The following is a 27,062-nucleotide window of genomic DNA, read 5'->3' as shown; positions in this document are numbered from 1 at the left end:
ATTTAGTTCAATAAAAAATACAAAAAAACGCATATCAAGCCTTCTTACTTGTACATATATCTAATTAAAAGTTGAGAAAAATAAAACAAGAAATTATTATTTAGTCATAATAAAATGAAAACCAAACATCAAGCAAGAATGCTTATACACAAATTTTGATTATGTTTGAGAAAACTAAGAAAGATAATTGATTAACACTAAATCATGACTAAATAAGGAATTGATTTCAGCCTAATGTAGACTAGATTATATGTGTTGAATAAGACTAGAAATGAATTAGTGGTTGAGCAGGAAGCAAACGGAAGAAAAATGTCTAGTCATGCATCCGCTGGTACCCCTGAACTGTTGAGTTAAACGAGTTTTCTTTTGTGTTGGAGATCTGCTCGAGCTCGAGTAGCTCGTTAAAAGCTTGAATCATTTACACCCCTATACATGACTGCCTTGTTAAGCCCATAAATAGAACTTGAACCCATTCTTGTTACAACACCAGTTCACAAAAACAGTTTAAAGTTCTATTTCTAGGCTTAAAAAGGCATTCATGTATAGGGGTGTAAACGAATTGAGCTTTTAACGAGCTACTCAAGCTTAATAATTCTCAAACTGAGTCTATCTCGAAAACAAAATACGGCTCGTTTAACTTAATGAGTTGAGCTTCATAACACCAATGTTTGACTTGGCTTATCCGAAAACTTGATCAATATCTTAAAGCCAAAGTCAAGTTCAGCAGAGTCATTAGAGCATACACTTTTTCGAGCCAAACATGCTCATATGTGCATAAATCATACAACAAAAATATAAAATTATCAATCTCGAGGCAGTAAACGAGTTAATCACTCATGAGTTTGAAACCATAAACGAGCATTGAGCTCGAGCTCGATAATTTATAAAATATTCGAGTGCAAGCCTATATAATTTAAAAAATCTTGGAGCTCGAACTTAACCCTACTTTGTCAAAAGTTATTCGAGCTCGATCCCGATATTATCTTTTCGAGCCGAGCTGGAATAACTTACTATTTGACTCAGTTTAGTTTGTTTACAGTTTCACCCCAATTCATGTAGCTGCTAACCAGTTTGAACTTATGGTCACGAACCTAAGCCTAGACTGGTAATGGCTTCTACAGATATTGTACCAAGTAAAAGATACCAGATTGCTGAAATGGCCCTAGTCTCTTTTCGACATTTTGTGAAATTAAACGGTTGGCAAGTTTCAGCAATATGAGATTGAGAGTGAAATGTGGCAGCCAAGAAGCAGCATGTCAGAAAAGGATAATATATGAGATGAAATTTTGAATATAGATGCGTGAAAAGACCTAGAAAAGATAATTCCAAAAACAAAAAAAAAGCTTCTAAGCGCTGAAAGTAACCCCATTGTGATCAAAGTACTTTAAATGGTTTAGTCTAACATGGCCTGATAAGTGCATCAACGAGGAAGAACAATATACCAGTGGCAAATACTTAATAAAAGCATTAATGGATAATGAATAAGCAATCAGGACTCATGTCAATTATTCCACAATAAAACTACTTAAGATTTATGAAACAATAAATGCCTGATTTCCATTAATAATAGAATAAACAATAATATAATCTTACCATTTTGCAAGCATAAATGATCTGCCTCTTCATGACCTTCGTATAAAAGAACTCTATCCAAAACCTCTATTTTCCAAGTTGGCCAAGGCTGCTTGAATTTTTTCGTTTCAATGAGGGTTGCAGTTTGATCCATAGTGCTGCTATTAATCTGATGGTATCCAATGGCTTCAACAGGAATGCAACCAGAAGCTACTGAAATGGAGGGGAGAACTACTGAAAGAGCGTCTTCTGTGACCAAATAAAAACATCCATGGAACGTGCAACCAACTGCAACTCCTACAGTAACTTCCTGATCTCCACCATTTGAGTCTTTATCAGCATTCATAGCCGAGTCAACATGCAAGTTGCCGTGGACAATACGGGAAGTCATGTTTTTGGTTGTACCGTCATTTCTACTAAGCCGGGTGATTCCAAATGGGGAAAGGCATATGATATCATCTTTGCTATGTTTATCAGTTGGAAGAAATATACTTCTTAGAGCACCGGATGACAGCTCGGAACTGTGGATCTTATGTCGCACTATCTGTGAAGCAGCAGAGAAACCTGTGATAACTGACTCGTTACCCATCTTTTCTGCACTGCCTTGCAATGTAGGCAAATCTTTACTTCCCATTTTGTCCTTAAAAAAACTTTTCTCCCTTACAAACGTTAGGTTTGGAGAGAGATTATTATATAGCCTCTGGTGGCTAATATCAGCACCACCAACCTCCCAACCAGCCAATGTCCTGTACCTTAATTGTTGAAATTGTGGTAGAGACTTCTCAACGGAGTTATTTACGCCTGAAACATGGTCGCTTGCACGAACTACATAAACTATACCATAATCATCAATTGCAGCTACCAGCGAGGTATGTGAAGCAACAAGAAGTGTCCTAAACACACTTTCACCAACAAAATCTCCGTTTTGATGAGATGATGTAGTATACCTATTTTCACCTTCAAAATTAGCACCTTTGGGAGGTACATCACCTTGGACAAAAGACTTCTCTAATCCCACTGTTTTCAATCTAGGATGAAATCCATGTATTTCTAAAAGATTTACACATCCTACATATTCACCATTTATATTACCAAAAAAATTTATTAGGCCAGCAGAATTAAGGCATATAAGATATTTATCAGAAAACTTAAAGTCTGTCCATTGATCCACAGGAACCATATTTACAACCTCATCAAGCTTCACTGAGAAGAGCCACTCTATACCCCAGCTGACAATCCTACCAACAAGTACATTTTTTCTCTTCTTCCTTTCAGATTTATCATTGGTGTTGGCAGGAAAAAAATCCTCTAACGTCAAGGCAAACCCAATCAGGTCATGTGAATTATTAACGAACACTCTACAGCATTCGTATGAAATGTTCATCTCATCCCCTGCAGGATCTAAAGTAGCAGAACTCTCCTTTTGATATAAGTTGGTGTTCCCATTAAATACGAATCTCAGAAGAGTAGAATCATTTTCAAAAATGTTAAAGGAAACAACTGCAGTGGAGGATGGAAAATGTGACTTGTCCGGAAATCTGCTACAAAGGTTGCCTTCGGATTTCACTGTTTTGAGTTTGATAAGAAAGGTTCGCAACCATCTCCTTCCTTCAGCAGCCTCTGACAGGTCATCCCCAGACTCAAAGCAAGTGTTTACGTTTTCACCATCATTATCTGGCTTACTTTGATGGATTGCATCTCTAGAGGACCTCTGCTTGTCTGTGTTATGAGGTGAGGAGGTAGATGGACCCCATTCCACCCATACCCCTTCACTCTTTCCATCCAGCATAGGTTCAATGGATTCCCTGCATTCAGTGGGTTGAAGAAATGCATGGACCGTCAAACCATGATCTCCAACCACGAAGAGAAGTTCTCTAAATAAAGCTCCCTCGTGCTGATTATTTGAATTCTCACATATACCCCAAGCAAGTGAATTAATATTCGAAAGCATGGGATAGCTATTAGATCTTTTTAAATCAGTTTGGATAGAAAATGTATTGTCTGGACCCATATCTGCTGGATCGGAATTGATGCGATCATCGACACTTACACCTGGCTCACTGGTAGCTGCAAACTGTGGCAGAGAAGACTGTAAGAACTCCGGCTTCTGGAGATCTCCAATTCCACAACCATTGTTATTTACAGCTTCACCTGCAGAGAAAAGAGAACATACATCTTCAAATCGACATGAACCAGGTTTAATCATAGAATAGACAATTAAGTTCGGATGTTTACCTTTGCCTACAGGAAGAAGTAGGCCTTTATTGTGATATGAAAGTAATAATACAAGTTCCCTGGTTGGGGAAAGGAAAGCTTCACGGAACTGTGCCAGGTTTACTTGCAACCGAGAAGGTTCCCATTTATGCAATTGCACAATAGCTGGGCCCTCTTCGCCAGAGCTAAACGTCATGTTGCTTCCACTAGAGAAGCAAAGAAGATAACCAGTTAAAAAAAGAAGAGGATATAAATCAGGCTCTGATCTGTTCTTGTACCTCTGAATGTTTACCAACAAGCAAAGAGTCAAGTTGTAGCTGTAACGTAAAAGTGACTTTGGCAAATCAATTCAAGCTTCTTTCGTACAGAAACTTAGCAATATCAAAACAATATAAAGAATTCTATTAAATGGAATTTCTTATAACCTTAGCTACCACAATCTTTGGAATGTTTACTTGCAGCATATCTATCCTTAAGAATCATCTAATAGAGCTAAATTATCTAAACCGTATTTCTACTCCAAGTCCAGCTATACATAGAATGAATTGGAAGGCTTGATTTTGTTTTAAACACAATAAATATTATTAAAGCTGGAAGACTAATACACATTGAAACAGTACGAGACAGAAAAGCCTAATACAACTAACACCCAACCTAATTGTTAAGACTTGATGATTGTAACATAGGACTCTTAATCTACGAGGAGCTGAAAAATAATGATTCGCTGGCAAATCAACATGGCATCAGTGATCTAACCTAGGGTCAATTGGCTGAATCCTACTGTGTTTCATTTGTTACTCCCAGTTGGTACTTTTATATACTAACTATTTTATCTACCTAATTCATCCTAAACAGGAAAGCAGGGATCAGTAGTGAAGAGAAGGTAAAGATCGGTTATGACATTGGACCTGCTATCAAACAGCATAATCTGTTGAATTGAATGGAGTACGGGTGGGCAAGTATTACTTACCTCGTGTCTGGAGATGCTTGCTGACACCAATGACATTGCACCCAATGTTTAATGTTATACGAAAATACCCTGAACTAATCTGACTTCGATTCCAAAGTAGTTATCCAAAACTATAGCCTCTTATTACCATTTTGACAAACCAGTCAAATATTATGCTAAACATACTCTTGATATGTCCTTCAAAATCCCATCCACATCTAAGGCAAAAGGACAAGAACATAATTGCAACACTTCGATTCCTATTTAGAACTATCTGGTAAGCATGTTAGTTAATAGAAAGATATGGCTAACATATGATGGGCATTAGGGTTTACCTCTTAAATGTATTGTCTTTGGAAAATGCAAAAAGGGATAAAATTATAATGGTCATGATATGTTGCATGCAATCAAAACTATTAACTTTCCAAAAGCATAAAAACAGAGATGTAATGAACTACAAGAACCAACATATATGCAGCAACACTAAGAGTCAAGTCTATCCTCATTGCAGTCAACATAAACAACTTTAAGAATGAAGAGAAATGTTTATGGCATCTAGAAATAACTTCATATAGACCATGAAGTTACTGGCTGCTGTATTTCACATAATTATACACGAGAACGCAAACAAAATGAAGCACAAATAGAAGTGGTTAAGATCTGGAAAAATATGAGGTTTACTATTTCTGTAAGGATATTATTATTTCTTTATCATTTTCTGTAGATATATCCAACTTATATGATGCATTAAAATACTGTAATCATAAATAGTATCAATGAAACTATCAAATGAACAAACTATAACCTTAAAGGGGTTGTTGACAACAAATCAAATCTACTTTCAGCTTGAAACGACAAAGGATGGTAGGAAAACCAAACATGTTTCTCAATACAGTGTTGGAACATTCATCCATGTGAATGTCATTTATTACCTATTGTCCGTAACCAAATATTTTTGAGCAAATTTAGTTAGTCCCTAACAAGTGGATTAAATATTGGCATAAGTTCAATTTCTTCAATGCGTTTCCATGCAAGATTAAGTGAGATTAAACAATAACAGATAGGCATAGATGCACTGAATCCAACAACATCAACATAACCATAACTAAAAACCACCCGATCAGATTCCAAAGAAGAAGAGTTATGCTTCGACTATGAAGGTCAAACGGGTTACTTCTAGACTCCAAACCCATGGACCATGGGTTTTTGAACTTTCCGAGGGAAAGAAGTGCTAACAACAGAAAAACTTCTTAAAAACCACAGTAAAAGGAACATCATAAACGTTGAAATTTCTCAGATAAGAGACCAAAAATCAATTCAATCGTTCATTGGAAAATCCTAGGTTTCATATATAGTATCGAATTGTAACTCGTTTTGTGACCAGATGGATTAAATAGGTACTATTCACCTCACAAATGAATATGAACGACGAGTTTCATCATGATTTAGAAAAAACAAAAAAAAATCAAGAAAAGCTAACCGTTCGTTCGAAGATGACAACAAGAAATCTCGTAGTCGCCAAGTGATAAGGCGAAATAGCTATCTGAGTAGTCTTGAATGTTGAATCGACGAAGATCCTCAATCGAACCGAGGTTGATTCTGAAATCGAGAGCATGAATAGAGAGATAGATGATGATGATGACGACGACGATGGAGACGAAACTCGAGACTGGACTCTGGAGAGTTGCAGAGCTACACGAATTTTGCTTTGACGTCGATTCCATTTCATATTGGGGAAAAATTGAAATGTCAGAATATTCATTTTTCACCCAATTTTTTAAGGAAAAAAATAAGTTTGTTGTCAAAATTTAAAAATGGAAAAAATCATTATAGTATATTGTTAAATTTTTGCTATTTTTAAAAAAATTTATTATTAAAAATATTTTAAATAATTATGATGTTTATTAAATTACGGGTGTAATTAAATTATATATCTTTTTAACATATGAAATAGTAAATTTAGGGGTTGTTTAGTTCAAGTAGGCATGGGAATGGGGCGGAGATTCAATTCCGATGTCGAACCGCAATCTCCGTCTCTGTCGCACTGTTCCTCATCTTTATCCACATCGAGGAATATGATCATATTTCGTCCCCATCTCCAACGGGGTATTGAGGATTTTTTTCTAATTATGTGATATATTTTAAATCAAATATGTTAAACACCAAATCAGATCCAAAATAATTCATGTTTAAATCTTACATGTTTGCACAGTTTTAATTTTATCGAGTATCAAATATTCATATGTTAACAACATCATACGTAACTGTTTGATGCTTTTGGTTCTCCATAATTTTTATGTAAAACAAGTTATAAAAATTGTATATAAGAAGAAAGGTCAAAATACTATTTTTAAATCTAAAAGATATTAAATCTAATTTTTTATAAATAATATATTTAATATGTAGGGACGAGAATTTTTTACGTTCCATCCCCATCAACGGGAATTATTTTTGTCAAACAATGTCTAGACCTACACATGGTAATTCACACTATGATTAATCATTGAATCCATGCATGTACTTCATATGCAAGAGGTTACAAGTCTAAGGTGACGTTTGTTTTTTAATAAGTATTGAAGTATGATTTCACTTATGATTTTTAAGAGGTGGTGCTAAAGCTTGAAATCTGAATCAGTTAGACTGTTTATTTTTACGTATAAAGTCTAAAATCTGAATCAATCATATTGGTTATATCAATGTTCTGTTTCAACATGGATTTGTATTTCTGTCTTTCAAGGTTTTAGTCAAATAACAAAAAATTCAGAGTTTTCCTTATGATGGGTGGAGTTGAAATCATTTGTATTATAGAATCTGAATCTAATCCGTCGATTACAATTTTATCATGAGATTCGTAGAAGAGGAGATTGGGATATCAGCAGGAGATGGTGATCTTCTTCGTCGCCTTCAGATTCTGATTATGTATTGTATTGGTCGTGAGAAGAATCATAGATCATTGTAAGATGGGTCACTGGCGAGAAAGAGTTGATTTAAGAGGTATTAAGTGTTAGATTTATCGCTTAAAAATTCAGAGGAAAGAAACATCATTTAAGATCTTATTTTGAAAAGAAAAAAAAACAATTTGAAAAATGGAAATGTCTAAATGATTCAGACTTAAGAGGTGATTAAGAGGAAATTTCAAAAAAACAAACAGGGCCTAAATCTTATTTCAAACCAAAGTTTAATTTTTCATATTTTAACTCGACTCATAAATTTAGATATTGAAAATATTAACAACAAATTATAGTTAGAAAAATCGAACTCACAATCTCAAATACAATTATAAATATACCTACCACCATTATACCAAGACGAATTTTTGTTAGTTTTTCTTCCATTTTTATTTTATTATTTTTCATCATGATTTATTTTCCTTCTTAGCACTAATTCATCTTAAAACCCTTTTTTTTTAATCTAAATATATGAATTGAGATACACATGACACCAACCTGTTTTCCTGAAATCCGTGAGACAACTTTTTAACACTTGAAATATTCACAGCAAAAAGCTATGAAGGTAACAAAAAATGGAACCTTCACAACAATAACATCGTGAAAGTTACATTCACAACATTTTGCTGTGAAATTTCAAGTATAAAAAAGTAGTATCACGAAAACAAACTAGTCTCACATGATCCCAAATCTTCACATAAATATACTATTTATTGCATATATTTTGGAATATACAGACATTCATTGACACTACAGATGCAAATAATTGAACTATAATTGAGTGGCTTATTTGTTATTTTCTTTTCCTTTTTGTTTTTGCAAATAAAGTACAGTAAAATTGTCGAAGTGTCATCCGCTTGTTCAATTTTCGAGAACAGATAAAACTTGTATAAAGTAACTATAGACAAGTTATATATATATTTTTTGATAAGGAGGAGGGAGATCTCTCCAGATCAAGCAAAAAAACAAAAAACGCAAGACAAATACACATTCGGATGGAAGCAAACCATATCCACCAAAAAAAGTCAAGAAGCCCCGAAAAAGGAGGGGGAAAGAGATAGACAAGTTATTTTTATAACATCATTAAAATAATATTTGTACATTCAACGAAAAGACGACGATAAACCTTATTTGAAAAGAAAAAAAGTTAATAATTCAGCTCAATAACTAAATTGGATGAATAAAGCGGTTCTGGTTTGTTCAGCCGAGTCCATTAGTTTGGCTGAATAGGTTTATAAAATTGTATATTTACACAAACAATTACAATTCCTTTGGAAATTGTGCTCAGTATGATCACTAAACTCTTAAGACTTGAGCCACTCACCCTCCTCACCTAATAGACCGCTATGTACCGCTCCCATGATGTGAGATGCTCTCAGAGTGGCCTGGTGTGGGCCGGCTCACTGGTTACAAACCTTTTTGCACTAACAGTCACTTGGGGGCGTTTGGTTGGTCGGAATCCGCAGGAATCTGAAGGAATTGGAATGGTCAATTCCGTTAACCGAATTCCATTCCAATGTTTGGTTACAAATGGAATGGAATTGAATTCCAAGGATTCCCAACAATCCTGACCTACCCATATGAAACTATATGTTGATGAGGATTTCAGAGCTGACTCGGCAGCTTAGGTTAGTTGAGGGATTCAAACTTGAACCAATTGTTTATTTGAGCAAAATTGTTCTGCCCCTTTACCAACTGATCTACACGCCAGAGGGATCAACGTCAACTAAATTAACCAGCTAAATACGCCGATAAAGGGAAAAAAGAAAAATCAAAACAGGGTAAAGAGACCAGTTGTGAGATTGGATCAATTTTTTGTTAAATAAAACAAAATCCTCAGGAGAATGCAACTGTTTTTGGGACTCCCAAGGTCCAACATCAATCAATGTTACATGAAAAGAATGTGTAACAAACCAAATCAAACATAAATCACCGGTTTTGGAGGACCTCAATTGCCTTTTTCCACTGATATGCTCTCTGTTTTGAATCCTCAAACGACATAACTTTCTTTGGCTGCATCATCACACATAAATAAATTAGAAAACAAAGAAAGAAGCCAACGGAGCGTTTTTGTATCGAATCAAAGGCTGCGACTTAAACCCGAGTAAAAGGAAACAGAAAATGAAGCACTCACGATGCAAATTTTGAAGTTTGTGGGGCTAGTGACCTGGACGCTAAGCTCATTGGGATCATCGGACCAGATCATGTTCCCTTTCATGGCTAGCTTTGAAGGGTCCACGTATATCAAGTTCGGTTTGTTGGTTAGGATCAGTTGTACTTTCTTGCTTGATAGTTTCTGCAGCTTCTTCACCATCGAGATCATAAGAATGGATTCACCTGGCTCCAAAAATTGTTGCCTGTCGACAAGTTAAAAGGTCGGGTCACAGATCATTGCTTCATTTCATGCAAGTCAAACTTGGTATCCAAACAAATTATCGTTCTTGGAAATACTATATTTCCAGATAATCAAAGATCTTGGACGAACTGTAGAAATGCCGTAACAAGAAAATGGCATTTTTGGCCCAAAATTTGATCATTCTTGAAAAGTTTAATGTTTCTATTGCTTTTCACAGCAACCAAGGGACTGTTTGGTTGGTTTTTCATTAAGTCCTGTATGAATAAAGTTGTTTATTTGGATTAATCTGCTTATATAGATTGAGATGGCTTTTGTTTAGGATGGTTTTTTCATAGATGGAAGGAACGCGGTTTTTAATTAAGAGCGGCATGTTTGAAAAAAAAACTTGACTTTCTGCATAAAGCTCCTCCATAGAAGCTTACTGAATAAGCCAATTTCTATATCATTAAGCCACTACCAAACAGTCATTGATAGTTGACCGAATAAGTTGTCTTGTTAAGCTCATTAAGCTGCTAACAAACTGGCCCTAAGGGTTGTGTGCAAAAAAAAGTCACGTTCCAACTGGAGGTGGGGTGAAGGGGGTGGGATGTATGCAGGCGTGACCTCTGTCTCAAAAAGTAGAGCGGTTTTTTCCATGAAGACCCCCTAAGCAAAGGTCAACTATACACTAAAAATTCTGGAATAGTTCAAATTAGATGCGTAAGAATCTCAAGTTTAATAAAAGAATTATTACCATCTTGAGTCGAAAGAGTCTATTGAAGCGAGTTTAGTTATATGGCCTGTGTCGGAGGAAGATGTGACATCCGAAATGGTATTTCCTGCATCACCAATATGCGTCGGGTTCCATGATGAATCTGGAGTGTCATCACCCCCACTCGAGTGACCACTGGTGTGACCCTGTAGAAAGTTGAGATGGTATGTATTATATTTCCTCGATCCCATTAAAAATTGCAACCTTTTCTTATTCAAGATATTCCATAAAAATTGCAAAACCTCCTACCATAGAAGTTTTCCTTCATGTTCAGAAAATATTAATAATTTTCATTGTGGTCCTCAAAATTCATAAGGGTCAGCTCGAATGGACAAATAAATGTTAGGCCCTGGGACTCCTCACACAGTTTGCCGGTTCGAGTCTCCTCAAAGGCACTGAAGATTTTCATGGCTATTATCTTAAGGGTCCCATGGGGTGCACGCAATCTGGGATGGACGCTCACGGTTACAAAAAGAGTATTTTTTTTATTTGTCATTACATAGCCGAAGGTTTCCGTAAAATGATGCAGTGTCTTAAAGTTATCGCTTACTAATAATGATTGGCTTTAAGACAGATACCTTCGTCTCTAATGCAAGCCTGGGAGGGCTCCGTGACCTTATATCACGCCAATCAATTCCTCGGAAGAAAGAATGATTCTTGAGCGAGCCATAACCATCACGTCCTGCACCGGGTCTTTTTGCGGGATCAGTATCCTGCGTCATTTTTTGCAATTCAAGTTACTCTTTTTGGCAAGATCGAAAAAGAACAGTTTTAGCATCTGATGTTCGTGAAAGACAAAAACAATCATGTGCACTTTTATCCAACCTAAAGGCAAGTTAAAAATTAAAAAAGAGACCAAAAGAAACAGAACTCATGCATTCGACAAGTGTATATGTTAGCTTACCAATAATTTATCAATAAGATCTCTGGCATCATCAGAAAAGTAATCTGGAAATCTGACATCTCGGGCTATAATTCGTTGAAAAATGAGCCACTCACTTGCATCTTTGAATGGAGAAGTTCCCGATAGCATCTGAAACAAGGTGCAGCCAAGTGCCCAGAGATCATTTCTGCCCACAATTATTTAGAAAGTGCATAAGAAGGTCATTCTACAATACAAAAACAGTTAAATAATGCATTAAGCATGAATGACATTTCTAACTACCGTATATAGCAAGCAGCTCTTAACTGACCACCATACTTTCTATAATCGAAAAAGATAATAGCAGCAGCAACAATAATATCAAAGTAATAATGTACTCCCTTCGTCCCAAACTACCGTTTACCAAACGCTTACCCGGGTAAGTGCTTACCAAGTCACTTTAATTTACCGGATGAATATGGCAAGGGCTAATAATCTTACCCGGTAAGAGCAAAGGCAAGAATCGAGAGTCTTACCCGGTAAGTGAGGACGAGGACTCTTACCATGGTTAGCACTTACCGGGATAAATTGTTGCATACGATGCGTTTTAGTGAATAAAATCTTGCCCGGTAAGTAAGCGATAGTGTTGAATTTTACCGGTAAGTGCTTACCGGGTAAGTGTTTAGGTAAACGGCCCCTAAGTGGCACATTTCTATTTATGTTTGTCCCAATATAAGTGTCTAGTTTCACAAATAGATAACTAAATTCTCAAATCTACCCTTGATTAATGCATAAATATTTAAGAGTTGGGAAGAGAGATAAATTAATTAAGGGTAAAGTTGTCATTTGGTTAACTAAAAAGTGTAATTATTATGCATGTCTAAAACTGTGTGCCATTTCTATTGTGGACATTTATTTTGGGACAGATTTAGTTTGTTTCAAAGTAAGTGTCTACTTACCAATTCCAGCCTTAATTATGAGATGGAAAAATTCATTACTCCCTCAATTATTAAGGATAACATTGTCAGTTAGTTAATTAAAAAGTGGCATAACTACGTACTTCTAAAACAATATGCCTTTTTCATAGTAGACATCTATTGTGGGACAGAATAATGATGATGATGAAGTAGCAATAGTAAACTGTAGATCAGTAGAAGGCAAAAAATAGCATAATCGGATGTCACTTTGCAAACTATTCATTAGTAGATCTTGTCTACGTGCTTGTTAGTTATTGCTATTCTTAGTAACTATAGCATTTTTGCTATTTGGGCTGAATTCGGTTCACTTTGTCAGTTCTGGTTCATAAATGTGTTAATCTCCGTCAAGTAATAGTCCATTTTTTGATGCATTTTGAAAACTACAGTTTTCCTTCATTTTTTTGTGTGTTACGGAGTATGATGGTTAGAAATGTTGTTAGCTAAAAAAAAAGATGTACGAAGAGAACTATTTATAGCTGAATATTTGAATTTAAACACTCGTTCAATGGGGAAAAGAACAATACTCACCCAATAGTTGCAGGAGAAGAATTTAATACTTCTGGAGGAACGTATGCAGCCGTTCCAACAAACGTGCAGGCCTTGTCATCTGGAGAAGAAGAATACGCCATGATTTAACTCACAGTTATGGGGGTTAAAAACACCTAAAAAACGATTGAGAACACACCTGATGCTGCATTTGGAAGGACCGTTATCCGGCTATCTTGCATGGGCTTTACGCTTCCAAAATCAGCAATTTTAATATGTCCTTCTGACGTAAGAAGCAGGTTCTCTGGCTGTCATCAACATGCTGTCAGCGATAGTTATTGTCGGATATGGAGTCTGATTTGGACTTTAAACCAGTTCACAACTTCACACATCCAACTCTGTGGTGAGTTGGCAAGGGGTGGCACCACCTGCTTGCAAGGTGGGGGTCCAGGGGCATCATCCCCTGGCTAAGAAAAAGGTTACAACAATTATGGGGTTTAGGATGACAGTTTCCATGTCTTACCCTTCGTCTGTTTTCTTCTTATAATTGAGGAAACGTTCCTTCCATATATGCACTAAAGAGTTCACGAAATATAGAAAATACCCTAATGACATCATGGACGTAGGCCAATAGCTAAATCACATAAATAACATGTTCTCTTTTTTATTTAACGCAATCATTATTTTGTGGGCGTGATTATCACCTTAATGTCTCGATGTATCAAACCCAAATTATGTATGTATTCAAGAGCATCTACAACTTCAGCTGCATAAAAGCGAGCTTCATCCTCCGTCAAACGACCTTTCTGTAAAACCAATTCAATAGATATATTAATCATCTTACAACCAAACACGATACAAAACAAAGGAACATAATGACGTTGATGAACTGTGGTCTAATTTAGCATGTATAGTAAAGCAGGGAGTACATTAAAGATTGTGACTTGTGAGTTTATGCTGACTGAATATTATTAGGATCAAAAGAAGAACAAGCCCCTAAAGTTCATCCCGTTATGATGACATAGTTATGTATACGCAACTTCTATACCATTTCCAACCATTTGGCTTGGACAAAACACACTTTTAGTGCATCCAATATTAGTTTGGGTCATGGAAACAGAAAAGTTAATGACCGGACGAATGCTATTGACACTAAATTTAGGTTAGAAAATATTTTATACAGCAATAATGACATATATTCAATTACTAATAATTCACTTACCCTGGTTATTTGATCAAAAAGTTCTCCACCTTCACAAGACTCAAGCGCCATGTCTTCGATGTAAATCAATGCATGCGAATATATGTACATTAATCATCAAAAGACAAAAAATTCGAAACATAAACATATAAACCAAAGAGGATTTAAGGTTATTAGAAAACTTAACGAAATTTAAAACTGTGACATGATGTGCTTACATAGTGAAAAAGTGTCTTGGAATGTAAAATGAAGTTGCACAATTCCAGGATGATCCAGCTGATCCAATACAATCCTCTCTAACTTCACGTAAGCAGTTTTCTTTTCTTTTGTTATGAATTTTTTATCCATGATCTTTAAGGCATACACTTTTCCAGTGTCTTTCTTTCTTGCTCTCACAACCTGACAACAACAAATTTTAAATATAAGCAAGAAGCACGCTGTAATTAATTTCCAAGAAGAAGCAAACAATCATATTTCATATAAGCCGATATATAAGGAGGTTGATTTTGAAGGCAAGGACAAAAACGAAAATTAACAAATTAGGTGAAAAGAATAAACAGAAAGCGAAAGGAACAGAATTAGTTGTGTAATTTGGACTGAAATAACTAACCATTTTATGCACCAAAGAAAACCAGTGAAATCAAATTCCATTTTGTGTTTTCGGAGTATAGCTAATAGTGAATATGTAATAACACATGCTTGAAATACTCCTCTTATATGTCCGTTTCTGCTCCACGTTGCTTGAAGCTTGTTTCTAACTATTTAATCTGTCCCACATTGGCTCGAAGCATTATGTTTCTTTTCTTGATTGATGACAAACAGAACTAGTCTTATTACGCTTCATGCTAGCAGCTTACAGCTCCCTTTGGAGACACCTCAAGGACGCTTAAAATGAGTATTGTATGCATATCAACATATGGTACTTCTTAGTTCATCCACCATATCATGTGTTGATTAACAGCAGTTAAAAGATCTACACTCTGGAATATGGTCAAATGGTACCAGTCACTTTATGCATAATGAACTAGCCATTAGGAATGTAACGCCCCAATTCCTACTTCAGGTGCCGTTACCTTCTTATTGATACTACTAAGTCTTGTATATGAACTTGAAATTTAACTTTATTTATAGAACTTAGCTTTATGATTACAACAGAGTTCAAACACTAGCGGAAACGTAACTCAATAGCTTTATAATACAACAAAATTTTGCTACTGATTAGAACAATACTTCTTCATGCTATCCTTCTTTACTCCTTCCCTAAGATACATACATGAGATACGTAAGCTAAAAGCTTAGTGAGTAGTTATCGTTTCATGAATAAACAATTTTCATGATGCTTAGCATTTTATGAATAGTAATTCACTAAAACTCTTGATTATGCACAAAATAATCGTTTTATCATGCATAAACATTCTTTTGAGATCTCACTTGAAACATGTAAGTATACCATACTTGTCTTGAGGTTTGCTAACCCCCGGGTCTATAAAAGCTGCCCCATAAGGTCCGTTTGCAAGACGTCCCTTCTTGTAATACCCCGTATGTTGGATATTTATGGTCATACATAACATGTAAAAACTTCCATGCCTTTCAAAACATGTCATCATGCATCTCTTGTATAATATTTTCATGTAAAGCAAACATGCCAAAATATCTTGTAATGCATAACATACTTTTATGTAGCATGTATGTACCTCATAAATCTCATCAGTACTCACCTTGATTGTGCCTAGCTTTTCCCTTAATTCCTTTCTTCAAGCTTGATTATGTATAAAGAGAGAGATTTCTTACTTTTAATATGGAGCTAACAGTAACGCTTCAACCCCTATTTATAGGTAAATTCATTGCATTAGCTATTTGTTCTTCTTGCTCCCAATAATTGTACTCTTATGAGAGTCTAACACCTCAATTTTAAGATAAGAGAATCTTGACATATCATGCTTCATGTAAAGGAATCTTGACACGTCATGCTTCATGTAAAGGAATCTTGACACGTCATGCTTCTAGCTTTAGTTTGTCAAGCTTCTAGCTCTTGCTTGTCATCATGATTTTTCGGAACACATGCTTCTAGCCTTGACAACTCATAACTAGCTTGCTTTATCATGCTTAGTAGACTTGCTTAGTCATCAAATAGCTTGCCAACACATACTTCCAGCCCTTACAACTCATCACTTCATGTTTGATTTCTCATGCTTTGCGTTGTAAGCTACTTGTAAGCTACTTGCCTTATAAATATGATGGTTTAATAAATGCTACAGCTGTTGGACTCTTTTAAGAGTACTTAATTACTTATAAGATCTTGTATTTAAGGCTTAAAATTTGAGATTTAGCAAATAAAGAAACTAGAGTGTTACAAGGAACCTGATATTGATTACTAGGCTAAGCCCCCTTTGGTATTGGCTTGGTATTCTAAAGAAGAAAAAAATTAGTTCAGGAAAATTAGTATAGATTGTAACAACTTTGGCGAGGAGTTGTCTGTCAATTTATAATATACAACGAGGCATTGTGTCCTTCCATTAGGGAAACTCAAAAACACCATTAATAGCCTTCACATCCTCATTTCAAATAATAAATCAAGTACAAAAGAAGTCTTCTTCCTCCCAATTCTTCTTACCACCTCCTTTGTATTGATTGAATTGAGTTCTTAGTAAAGTGAAGTAGTTTAAGTGCAAACAGTGCTTCTCTTTGTGATGGCGCATGATAACCTTTCCAAATGAGTCCACTTGCAACACGAGGAAACATCGTCTAGCTTCCAAAGTGTCTTGCCAAGTTGCCAAACAAATCATTCTTCTCCTTTCCCATATGCTCGAACCTGCTTTAGTGTTTATCTTGTGGATGTTCTCAAAACTTCTCGTCTCCTATTTCCTATGGTCTTGATTGAGGAAGTAGAGTACCGGGAGGAGTCGGTAGATGGGCACTGGATCCCTTCGGACCTGGAGGGGGCCGTTTACCAAACGCTTACCCGGGTAAGCGGTTACCGGTAAAATTCAACACTATCACTTACTTACCGAGTAAGATTTTAGTCCAACAAAACGGTATCATATGCAACAATTTACCCAGTAAGCGCTAACTGTGGTAAGAGTCGTCGCCCTCACGTACCGGGTAAGACTCTCGGTCCTTGCCTTCGCTTTTACCGGGTAAGATTCTTGGTCCTTGTCATATTCATCCGATAAGGTTATATGACTTGGTAAGCGCTTACCTGGGTAAGCATTTGGTAAACGGCTCAGTTTACAGCGTTGTAGTCTTGTATATAGTCAATTGTGGAGATTAAGTTTTAGAGATTTAGTTTTTCAAAATAGAGATACGAAAGCTCTTGAAAATAGTAAATCCTAGTTGATGCCACCAACTCGTCAGCTTCATGCTTGCACTCTCAAGCTACAACTGGATTCACATGTATGAGCTTAATAATTCAGCTATTTGTTTGAGATCATGTTTGTAATGTCATAGCTTGTAGTGTTTCCCCCAATTATATTCATTTTGACTATTCCAAAAGAAATTCTTGACCTTTCACAGTTTCTTCTGTTTCATAATCCTATCTATGATATTAAAGAATGTCAAAAGTGAAGTCAGATCCTGCAAGAAATGGTTACAAACCTTCTCTCTTAGTCTCACAACTTTGCATTAACAACATAGTAAATTAAATCCCCCATTTATCATCTCTTTCTTTAAGTAGACACTATCACACAACATTGTGTTCCATCCTTCTTAGAAATATTTCAGATGTTATGGGTGACCAAATGCCAATATCTAATCCTTGTTTTGCATTTAGATTCTTGCATTAATAGCATGAGCATTTTTTCGATCTTTAATCCTACAAGTTTGATGAACTATATAGTCTTCGCACTTGGGGATGAAATTTTTGCCGCCCACCAGCTATGTACCTTTGGTCATCCACAAAGCAATACACAAGTGTGATATTCAAACTCAATTATCTAGGTTATAGGAGCAAGTCCCGATGGGAATCTGATGAAGACTCAAATTGATTTGAGGATGAAATACGAAACTAGGGAAATAATTGCTTGATTGAATTGAACTAATGAAAGGAATGACAAAGAACAACCAGGGAATCTCCCTCTCTCAGAGCAAAATTGCTAAGAGCCATTACAATGAAAAGATATATCTCGACACACCACAAACACTCTCCTCCCTTTTTATTTCCCCTCTCTCTCTCCCCTCTAACTGCTTTTATTTAGCCACTTTCCTGATTTGCCCCTTTTATTCTTCTAGAATAAACTTTTAGCACTTTTGGTTTAGGCATATTTTGGACAAGCAATTTTGAATTCGTATCATTACTCCCGCCATCCAAAAAAGTCTTGTCCTCAAGACTTGCTTCTGGAAATTGGCTCTGAATTGTTACAACATCTTCCCAAGTGGCCTCTTCACTCGTACTCCCTTCCCATTGAACCAACCATTGCCACACCTGCTCATTATGATTATTAACCACCCGGGTAGCAAGAATAGCGACTGGAAACACCATATCAGTTGAATTTAACTCTAGCTCAGGTGGCAAAACTTGTTCGGTGGAGGACCTCACCGCTTTTTTTAACAATGGGACATGGAATATCGGATGCACTTTGGATGATGGGGGAAGGTCTAACTTATAAGCAACCAGTCCAATTTTATCCAACACCTTAAAAGGACCAAAGAAACGAGCAGTCAATTTTTTATGAATCCGCTGGGCTACGGTCATCTGTCTAGAGGGTTTAATTCCACATAAACCCATTCGCCAATCTGAAAGTTAACATCTCTTCGCTTTTTATCCGTTTGCTCTTCATTGCACTTTGTGCTCGTAATAAATGGACCTTGAGTTGTCACAAAGCTTCATCACGGTCTTACAGTTCTTGCACCACTGCTTGCACAGTTGCACTTGAACCTCACCCGGAACAAACTGAATAATTGTAGGAGGTTTGCGACCATAGACTACTTCAAAGGGAGACTTTCCAGTAGATCCGTGAAACGTTGAATTATACCAAAACTCAACCCATGGTAACCGCAAAGACGAAGAACGAGGTTGATCCACTGCGAAGCACCGTAAATAAGTCTCCAAACAACGATTAATAACTTCTGTTTGGCCATCGACTCCGGATGATAGGATGAACTCACATGTGGTTGAGTCCCTTGAGAACGAAATATCTCTTCCCAAAAACGACTAAGGAATAAAGGATCTCTGTCACTAGCAATAGATTTTGGTATTCCATGGTGGCAAATCACCTCATGGACAAAAATTTCAGCCACCAATTTAGCCGTATAGGATGTTTAAGCAAGATGAAGTGACTATACTTAGAAAGTCTGTCCACCACCACTAATGTGGCGTCAAACCCTCTCGACTTTGGTAAGCCCAGGATGTAATCCATAGAAAGATGTTCCCAAATGGCATCAGGAATATCCAATGATTGTAAGAGACCCCTGGGAGAAACCGAACTAGCTTTGCAAAGTTGGCACACGTCACAAGCTTTAACTGCCAATCGGCGATAAGTTCGATAGTACCCCAAATGACCTCCCGAAGCGGATTGATGAAACTCCTTCAACAATACTGGAATAAATTGAGTTTTTCGGAATAACTAACCGATCCTTATAATAAAGGACACTGTGACGAACAACATAACAGGGGTGAAGAGCTTGATTATCCAAACATTCCTTAGTTAACTTTTGGATTTCCACATCAGAATGAATTTCCTCTAAGAGTTGGGCTCCCTAAAGCCAAATTGGTTCCGAAATGGCTGATGTGAATTCTCCATCTTCGGCCCGACAAGATAAAGCATCAGCTCCCCGATTCTCGCGTCTGGGTTTATAGCAAATGTCAAAGTTGTACCCCAATAATTTCGCCACCCTATTTTGTTGATCCGGTGTAGTAATACGTTGTTGTAACAAGAATTTTAGGCTTTTCTGGTTGGTGTAAACGATAAATCTAGTGCCCAACAAATAAGAACGCCAATGTTGTACCGAGAGCACCAACGCCATGATTTCTCTCTCATATGCCGAGTTTCGCTCACCAAGAGCTTTACTAAAATACGCAATTGGACGGTTATGTTGCATCAAAACAGCCCCTATGCCACGACCAGATGCATCACATTCGACCACAAAAGGAATTTGAAAATCCGGTATGCTAAGAGAGGAGCGGTAACCATGACTTCTTTCAAAACTTTAAAAGCATGTTGAGCTTCAGAATTCCAATGAAAAACATCTTTTTTTGTCAAGTCCGTAAGTGGTTTGGCGATACTCCCATGATGCCTGATGAAATTCCGATAATATCCGGTAAGACCCAAAAATCCCCTTAAACCTTTAATCTGTTTCGGAACTGGCCACGCCAAAACAACCTCGATTTTCTTAGGATCCATGGCTACCCCATCACCATTAATAATATGACCCCAAGTAATCAACGGAAACTTGGCCAGATGAACACTTTTTGCGGTTAACAACAAAATGGTTTTTCAAAAGGACATCCAAAGCACTCTCCAAATCCTTCACATGTTCAGACCAAGAAGGACAATAAATCAATATATCATCAAGGAAAACCACCACATTTTTGCGTAGAAAAGGGCGAAACACATAATTCATCACTGCTTGAAAGGTCGCCGGAGCATTGGTAAGGCCAAAAGACATTACCAGATACTCATAATGTCCGTCATGCGTTCGAAACGCAGTGTTCTCAATGTTATCCGGTTGCATTCTAATTTAATTATAGCCAGACTTTAAATCCAATTTAGAGAAAAAACGAGCACCGTGTAACTCATCAATGAGTTCCTCCACCATTGGAATCGGAAATTTATCCGGTACCGTGGCCTTATTAAGGGTTCTATAATCCACGCACATACGCCATGTCTGATCTTTCTTTCTTACCAATATCACGGGACTAGAGAAAGCACTTTTACTTGGTCGAATCATACCATGAGAAAGGAGTTCCCGAACTTGCTTTTCAATCTTTGTTTTTTGAATTTGAGGATAACGATACAGGCAAACGCAAATTGGTTCATGTGAAGCAATCAATGAAATAGCGTGATCATGAGGATGAGAAGGTGGCTGCCCCGATGGGTCACAAAAAACATCCGAAAATCGGTCAAACATAAACTGTAATTCTTGGTCTTGGTGTGAGGTGAGAACCAACTCTTTATTTGTTTCAGCGAGCAACAGGGAAGAACAAGAGAGAAGAGAGTTACCAGTTATGGATAACCAACTGTGAAGAGATGCTTGAGAGTTTTGAGATTTGTCCAACCCGCGAAGATGAACAGAAACTCCATGAAAATATAAACCGCATAGAAGATTTGTCCTAATTGTGAACGACATCACCAAGTGTTTTGAGCCACTCCATGCCTAATACCATATCCAAATGTCCCATATCAAATACCAAAGCATCCAGAACAAATTCGCAGCCACCAGCTAACACCCTTAAATTAACACAATGTTGATTAATAAAGACTTTATGACCATCTCCAAGCTAAATATTAATGCCACTGAAAAAGTCAAAGATATGCCCAAAGAGGAAACCATTTTTCGTGAAATAAAATTTTGGGTAACCCCGCTATCTACCAAAATTACCACCGGAATATCCAATATAGCCCCTTCAAACTTCAACGTCTTACCCCCCAAAGACGAATCTGATGTGGCTCCAAGGAACTCCAAAGCCGTACACAGACCTGTAGGAGTGGTTTCTTTATCAAGAACAACCTGCTCAGCGGTTGTATCCATATAACAATTTTCGCCCATATCTTCCCCAGATTCGTCATCTCCTAACAACAACGGAAACATAACCCTTTTTTCCGACGTTCCTCCCATTCAATGCGTGTGAGAGTACGGATTCCACGATCGTGATTAATAAGTGGCGCAAATTCCCCGTGTGAAAGGCAAGGAGCGGTTGGAATCTCCCCGAAACAAGGGAGGCTTATCACTGGGTTTAGGTATTATGGGTCCTTTCTGATCCATTTGGCCCAACAAAAGAGGCCGCCTATCATTCTGAAAAACACCCCCAGGCCCACCTCCATGCTGATAGCGAAATCTGGACTAGGAGAGGTTAATCGAAGAAGGACGAAGCATTGCTTCTATGTCTTTGGCCAAGTACATAGCGTCTAAGCGAGATGAAGGTCGATGGAGACGGACCCAACGTTTGATGTCATCCCGTAATCCAACAATAAAATATCCTAAAGCTTGCAATTCAGGTAATTTAAGGACTAGGGATTACAAATATTCAAAGTCATCGATGTAATCATAGATGGAATTCGATTGTTTAATTGTAGCAAGCTGTCCAAACGGATTATGTATTTCCAGACTACTAAAACATTGGAGCAATTCGCATTGCAACTGTTCCCACGTAAGAGAATCGTAAATTTGTTTAACAATGGTGAACCAATGTTGTGCTACACCCATCATACTCAATTGTGCTAAATGAATACGAAGGGTAGGAGGAGTACCATTAATGTTGAAATATAGGGTTGCCTTCTCGATCCATCCTTGAGGATAGAATCCATAAAACTCGGGGAGTTTGAACTTCTTCACAGCCTAGGGCAAGGATTCAGATGAACCTGGGGTTGAAGGCGGCGGTAGTTCACCATTACCAGACGGGTTGAAATTCGCAGCAGACGGAGTGACCAGAATTGGAGACGTACCAGTAATACCCGATTGTGAACCGAGGTCAGAACTAAGAGGTTTGCCCTGTTGTTTCATCCAGGCTAAAACCACCTTACGAAACTCAGCGGACTCCTCACGATCGCTATCCAGAGCCTTCACTGCAGCTTTAATTTCCACCACATCAGCTTGTAATCGTTGGATTTGCTCTTCATGTTGCTCCAATCGGTTTTGTTGAGAACGTGTTTCCATTGTCAGTAGAAACAGCAGAACAACGGAAGGTCAAGGCAGGTCGGACCAATGATGAAGATTCAAATTGATTTGAGAATGAAATACGAAACTAGGGAAGGAATTGCTTGACAATTCTGAATTCGTGTCAGCATCCTTGTTTTCAAGTGTCATCATAAGATCATAATAATTAAATGTCGAGGTTCCATTTCCTTGTGCACAATAATAACAGACCTCTAATATTTTGAAGGCTTCAAATTGCAATGTTTATATACACAAATTCCAAAACAACCAAATATGCAACAAGATTGATTGTAAGAAAAGACCAAAACAAAAGCATCAGAATAGAAGATACATAGATACAAAAAAGGGTATAAACAAAACTCCAATGAAACAACAAAATTACCATAAATTGATGCAAGCATTGGCCAATAAATAAACTTAGCATATAAGGAACATGATAGTTCAACTATCATTGAAATGACCATATGATAATTCAAATCAAATATAACAATTATCATTAAAATAAACAGAATTGAACCTTTGAGTAAGAACCAACACCATAGATCTTCCCCATTTCGAAATCCTGGATGGTGAAATTCTCTTGTGGTGCCCTAAATTTAAAGCTTTTAGGTTTCTGACCATCGGTGTCCCCATGGTTGGCTGAATTCTCCTGAATATTTAACTTGGACTCAATATCCTTCTCCATTCCACCCCCAACCATTGCCATCATTTCTCTCCTGAATTCCCCCCAAAATCTAACCCTAGAAAATCAAACCCACCCATACGAAAACTTCGTGTGCTAAATGTGAGTGTACAATTCTCTCTGTAAAGACAATTGCTCGTTTCTTCCTCTACAAACCTCGGAAATAGAGTGTATTATACGGCCTCCAACGAAAGGATAAGATACAGACCTTTGAATAACAGAGCATATCATACGAAGCCACAAATCATCAGATCAGACCCCCATCTCGGTTTTCCATCTGAACCCAATCAAACAAAGCCAGAAAGCATCAATTGAAACAACCCAAATAAAGTAATTAAACATGAATCGAATGAAAGTAATTCTGATGCATTCAAAACCCTAGAAAGGAAAAATTGGGAATTGAAGAAGAGAAAGAGGCATCCTGCGGAAATGATGGGGAACTTTTTTATCGTTTTATCATTCAATTTTCCATCACTTATTTGGTTTTTTGTGAATAATTTGATCTGCAAAGGGGGGAGTGATGGAGGGAACAAAGTTAGAGTGAGAAAGCAGAGAGGTTTGAGAGGGACACGTGTTACTTGGTTGGATGCCTAAAAAGCATCAATATTTACACATTGGAAATGCAAATCTAGAGCTCTTCTTTCCTTTTTCTATTTTTTATTTCTTTTTCTTTAAAATGCTTTTAATCTAAAACCATTTGATTTTGCCAAAGCATCCAACAGATTTTTTTTAAGATATAAATAACTTTTTTTTATTAGGGATATCATACTTTCAAAAATTTACTTATTATAGCAATGAATAATTTGTTATCTTTTAAATCGGTTAATTTATTTACTTTTTTTTTTGCTTGGTTAGTTTTAAAAAGGTGATGTAGATGATATATTATTTTGATGATATGGCTAAAATAAAAAGATAAAAATAAAAACCTATTTTTAAATTATTATTAATCAGTTTGATTTTTCATCGCTACATTTTTAAAAAAATTAACTTTTTTTATTAAATTGAACGTAAATTAAATATTTTATAGTAAAATACTTCTTAAATAAATATAATATATTATTTTCGAAATAACTATTTCGTTTGTAAAAAATATAACATTTTTTATTTTGTTTTGTTCCAAAAAATACATATTTTTTAAGTTCTTTTTAAGATGTTAACAAGATAAATTATGATCTACAATTTCTTTTAATATTTTTATACTAATGAATAATTTTAAAAAATCTAAATAATTTAATATATCTATATGTCAAATAATTTTTTTTAAATATATTTGTTTAAAAAAAATATTTTTTGGTAAAAGAAATAATAATTCTTTTTTTTTTCAAAAAATACATATTTTTTGAAAATATTAGTGATGTTTGGTATCATGTAAGATGCACTTCTTGTGCTTAAATGAATTTGCATCAAAGTTATGCAAGTATGCCTCATATTGTCCATTAAGATACTTACCAAACGGTTATCTTTTATTCTGTACCAAATTATATATCATATTTTAATTATTTTGCATCAAATTATACAACATATCTTAATCATTCTGCACCAAATCATTCAATATCTACTAAACAACCCTTAAAATACTATATACATTATATCAACTAAACTATTTTTTATGTACAAATTACTCATGATGATGAATTCATTCGCTCACTCTGTCATGGTATAGGAATCAATTAAGATGTTTATATCAATTTTGGTATAAAGAATTATGAGAAACGGTTAATTTGTTTGTTTTGAGAAGATCAAAAACTTATCTTTTTGTTACCTTTTGTATATATGTACTCCAACAAGCTTATATATATATATATATATATATATATATATAAAGAGAGAGAGGGGGGTTGGGTTCACGTGAGACCAAAGATTTTTCGTGAGACCTGTAAGAAAAATTTATGTTCATTGATCAACTTTATAAGCTAATAATTTAATGGTCTAAAGTTGTACGGTGACAATTTTATGATTATTGAGAAGTCTCGTGGCAATTTTGTAATTATGAATGTTCAAATTGTAGATCTAATCCAAGGGTTGAGAATTGGTTTTACGAATCTCACGAAAAACCCTTGGTTTCACATGATCCCAGGTATATATATATATATATATATATATATAGAGAGAGAGAGAGAGAGAGGGGTTGGTTATTATACAACCCTTGACATTTGTGCAACCAATACAACTCAATCTCAACCGTCCATTTCATTTAATTAATATGTGATTTCATAGAAGTTTTGATTGTTTCCTAATATAAAGTATTGATCATAATTAATGAACCATATTTATCTTCCATAAATATTCAAATCATAATAAATGAACTTTCATCGTTTCCATAAATATATCAATTTATTGGGTTGCATTGGTTGTACAAATGTGACGGTTTGTATTTGAAACAAACTCTATATATACATATGTATATACATATATATATATATATATATATATATGTGTGTGTGTATATATATTGTCCAAAGAGATTCTATGTTGAGTTTAACTACATATAACATTATATATATATATATATATAGAGAGAGAGAGAGAGAGAGAGAGAACTTTGAAGAAACACAAAGTAAATTTAAGAAAAGGAACGAACCTCACTTTGAAAGTGGTTATGTTTATGAGAGCACCAAGATTTTGCATACCAACCAACATAGTTGTTTTTTTCGTGTGAAAATATGAATTGTATTGATTTTTAATGCTTAACGGGTGGTAGTGGTGATGGTTGTGAAAGTAGTGAAGGAGGTTGTTGTAGTAGAAGAGAAGATGGAGATGGCCAATGGTGGTAGTTGTGATGGACGGTGGTGTTCGGTGACCGATGGTGGTTGTGGAGGTGGTGGTGATCAATGGTGGTTGTGAAGGAGGTGGAGGTGGTCAACGGTGGCTATCGGTGGTGGCTACCGCAACTAGCGGTAGTGAGCACTAAAACAAATATCATGTTAAAGTTATATATCAATCAAGGGTTAATTAGTAATATTTTAGTTTCTATCTCATTCTTATTCCATCTTGTTCCATCTATTTTGGTTGAACAAGAGGAAACATTTTTTGTCCCACGATGTTCCACCTTGTCCCTTTCCCATGTTGCACAAAACGTGGGACAATGAGTTATTGTCCTGTCTCATGTCGCGCCAAACGTGGGACAATGAGTTTTTCCCGTCCTGTCATGTCATGTCCCATGTAGGGCTGTAAACGAACCGAACGTTCAGCGAACCGTTCGGCGGGAAGTTCGTTTATGTTCGTTTATTTAATAAATGAACGAACATGAACA

The 27,062-nt window shown here is 36.2% G+C and overlaps 2 protein-coding genes across 8 annotated transcripts in view; both read right to left on the bottom strand.

The window, feature by feature from the left end:
- Nucleotides 1–6,441, bottom strand: part of LOC112524555 — a 37,717-nt gene extending 31,276 nt beyond the window's left edge. Inside the window, exons 1-3 of one of the 5 annotated variants that reach the window (XM_025134420.1) lie at nucleotides 6,216–6,441; nucleotides 3,808–4,066; nucleotides 1,594–3,723 (exon numbers count right to left, since the gene is read on the bottom strand). In XM_025134420.1, the coding sequence (XP_024990188.1) occupies nucleotides 1,594–3,723; nucleotides 3,808–4,066; nucleotides 6,216–6,350 (2,524 nt within the window). In that variant the 5' untranslated portion in view covers nucleotides 6,351–6,441. Of the gene's footprint in view, nucleotides 1–1,593; nucleotides 4,104–6,215 lie in introns of all 5 variants that reach the window. The other 4 variants (XM_025134423.1, XM_025134422.1, XM_025134419.1 and 1 more) reach the window with 4 other exon arrangements.
- A 3,016-nt stretch (nucleotides 6,442–9,457) lies between these two features.
- Nucleotides 9,458–24,284, bottom strand: LOC112524556 (3-phosphoinositide-dependent protein kinase 2-like). Of its 3 annotated transcripts, XM_025134426.1 has the most exons (12): nucleotides 24,018–24,259; nucleotides 23,645–23,776; nucleotides 14,535–14,715; nucleotides 14,338–14,390; nucleotides 13,820–13,921; nucleotides 13,315–13,423; nucleotides 13,158–13,236; nucleotides 11,695–11,860; nucleotides 11,369–11,503; nucleotides 10,773–10,936; nucleotides 9,818–10,040; nucleotides 9,458–9,696 (listed from the first exon to the last, which is right to left on the bottom strand). In XM_025134426.1, the coding sequence occupies exons 1-12, from the start codon at nucleotides 24,033–24,035 to the stop codon at nucleotides 9,613–9,615; spliced, it is 1,446 nt and encodes a 481-aa protein (XP_024990194.1). In that variant the 5' UTR covers nucleotides 24,036–24,259; the 3' UTR covers nucleotides 9,458–9,612. The 3 variants fall into 3 exon arrangements, with proteins under 3 accessions (XP_024990194.1, XP_024990193.1, XP_024990195.1); XM_025134425.1 differs by having other exon boundaries at nucleotides 23,645–24,284; XM_025134427.1 differs by lacking the exons at nucleotides 23,645–23,776; nucleotides 24,018–24,259 and adding an exon at nucleotides 16,035–17,268.
- Nucleotides 24,285–27,062: the final 2,778 nt, after the last annotated feature.

The sequence above is a fragment of the Cynara cardunculus genome, assembly GCF_001531365.2.
Source record: "Cynara cardunculus var. scolymus isolate 2C chromosome LG 13, CcrdV1, whole genome shotgun sequence".
NCBI classification, from domain to species: domain Eukaryota; kingdom Viridiplantae; phylum Streptophyta; class Magnoliopsida; order Asterales; family Asteraceae; genus Cynara; species Cynara cardunculus.
Note: the sequence above shows the minus strand (reverse complement) of the source record. Positions and strands in the feature narration are given on the sequence as shown.

What these genes read in the sequence shown, in the direction of transcription:
- LOC112524556 (XM_025134425.1), bottom strand. Translation starts at nt 23,836, where the DNA reads ATGATGGCAATGGTTGGGGGTGGAATGGAGAAGGATATTGAGTCCAAG. An exon ending in TTTTTGATCAAATAACCAGG is followed by an intron (nt 13,922 to 14,337) that starts GTAAGTGAATTA and finishes TTGGTTTTACAG; the next exon opens with AAAGGTCGTTTGACGGAGGA. An exon ending in ATCTTATTGATAAATTATTG is followed by an intron (nt 11,504 to 11,694) that starts GTAAGCTAACAT and finishes AAAATGACGCAG; the next exon opens with GATACTGATCCCGCAAAAAG.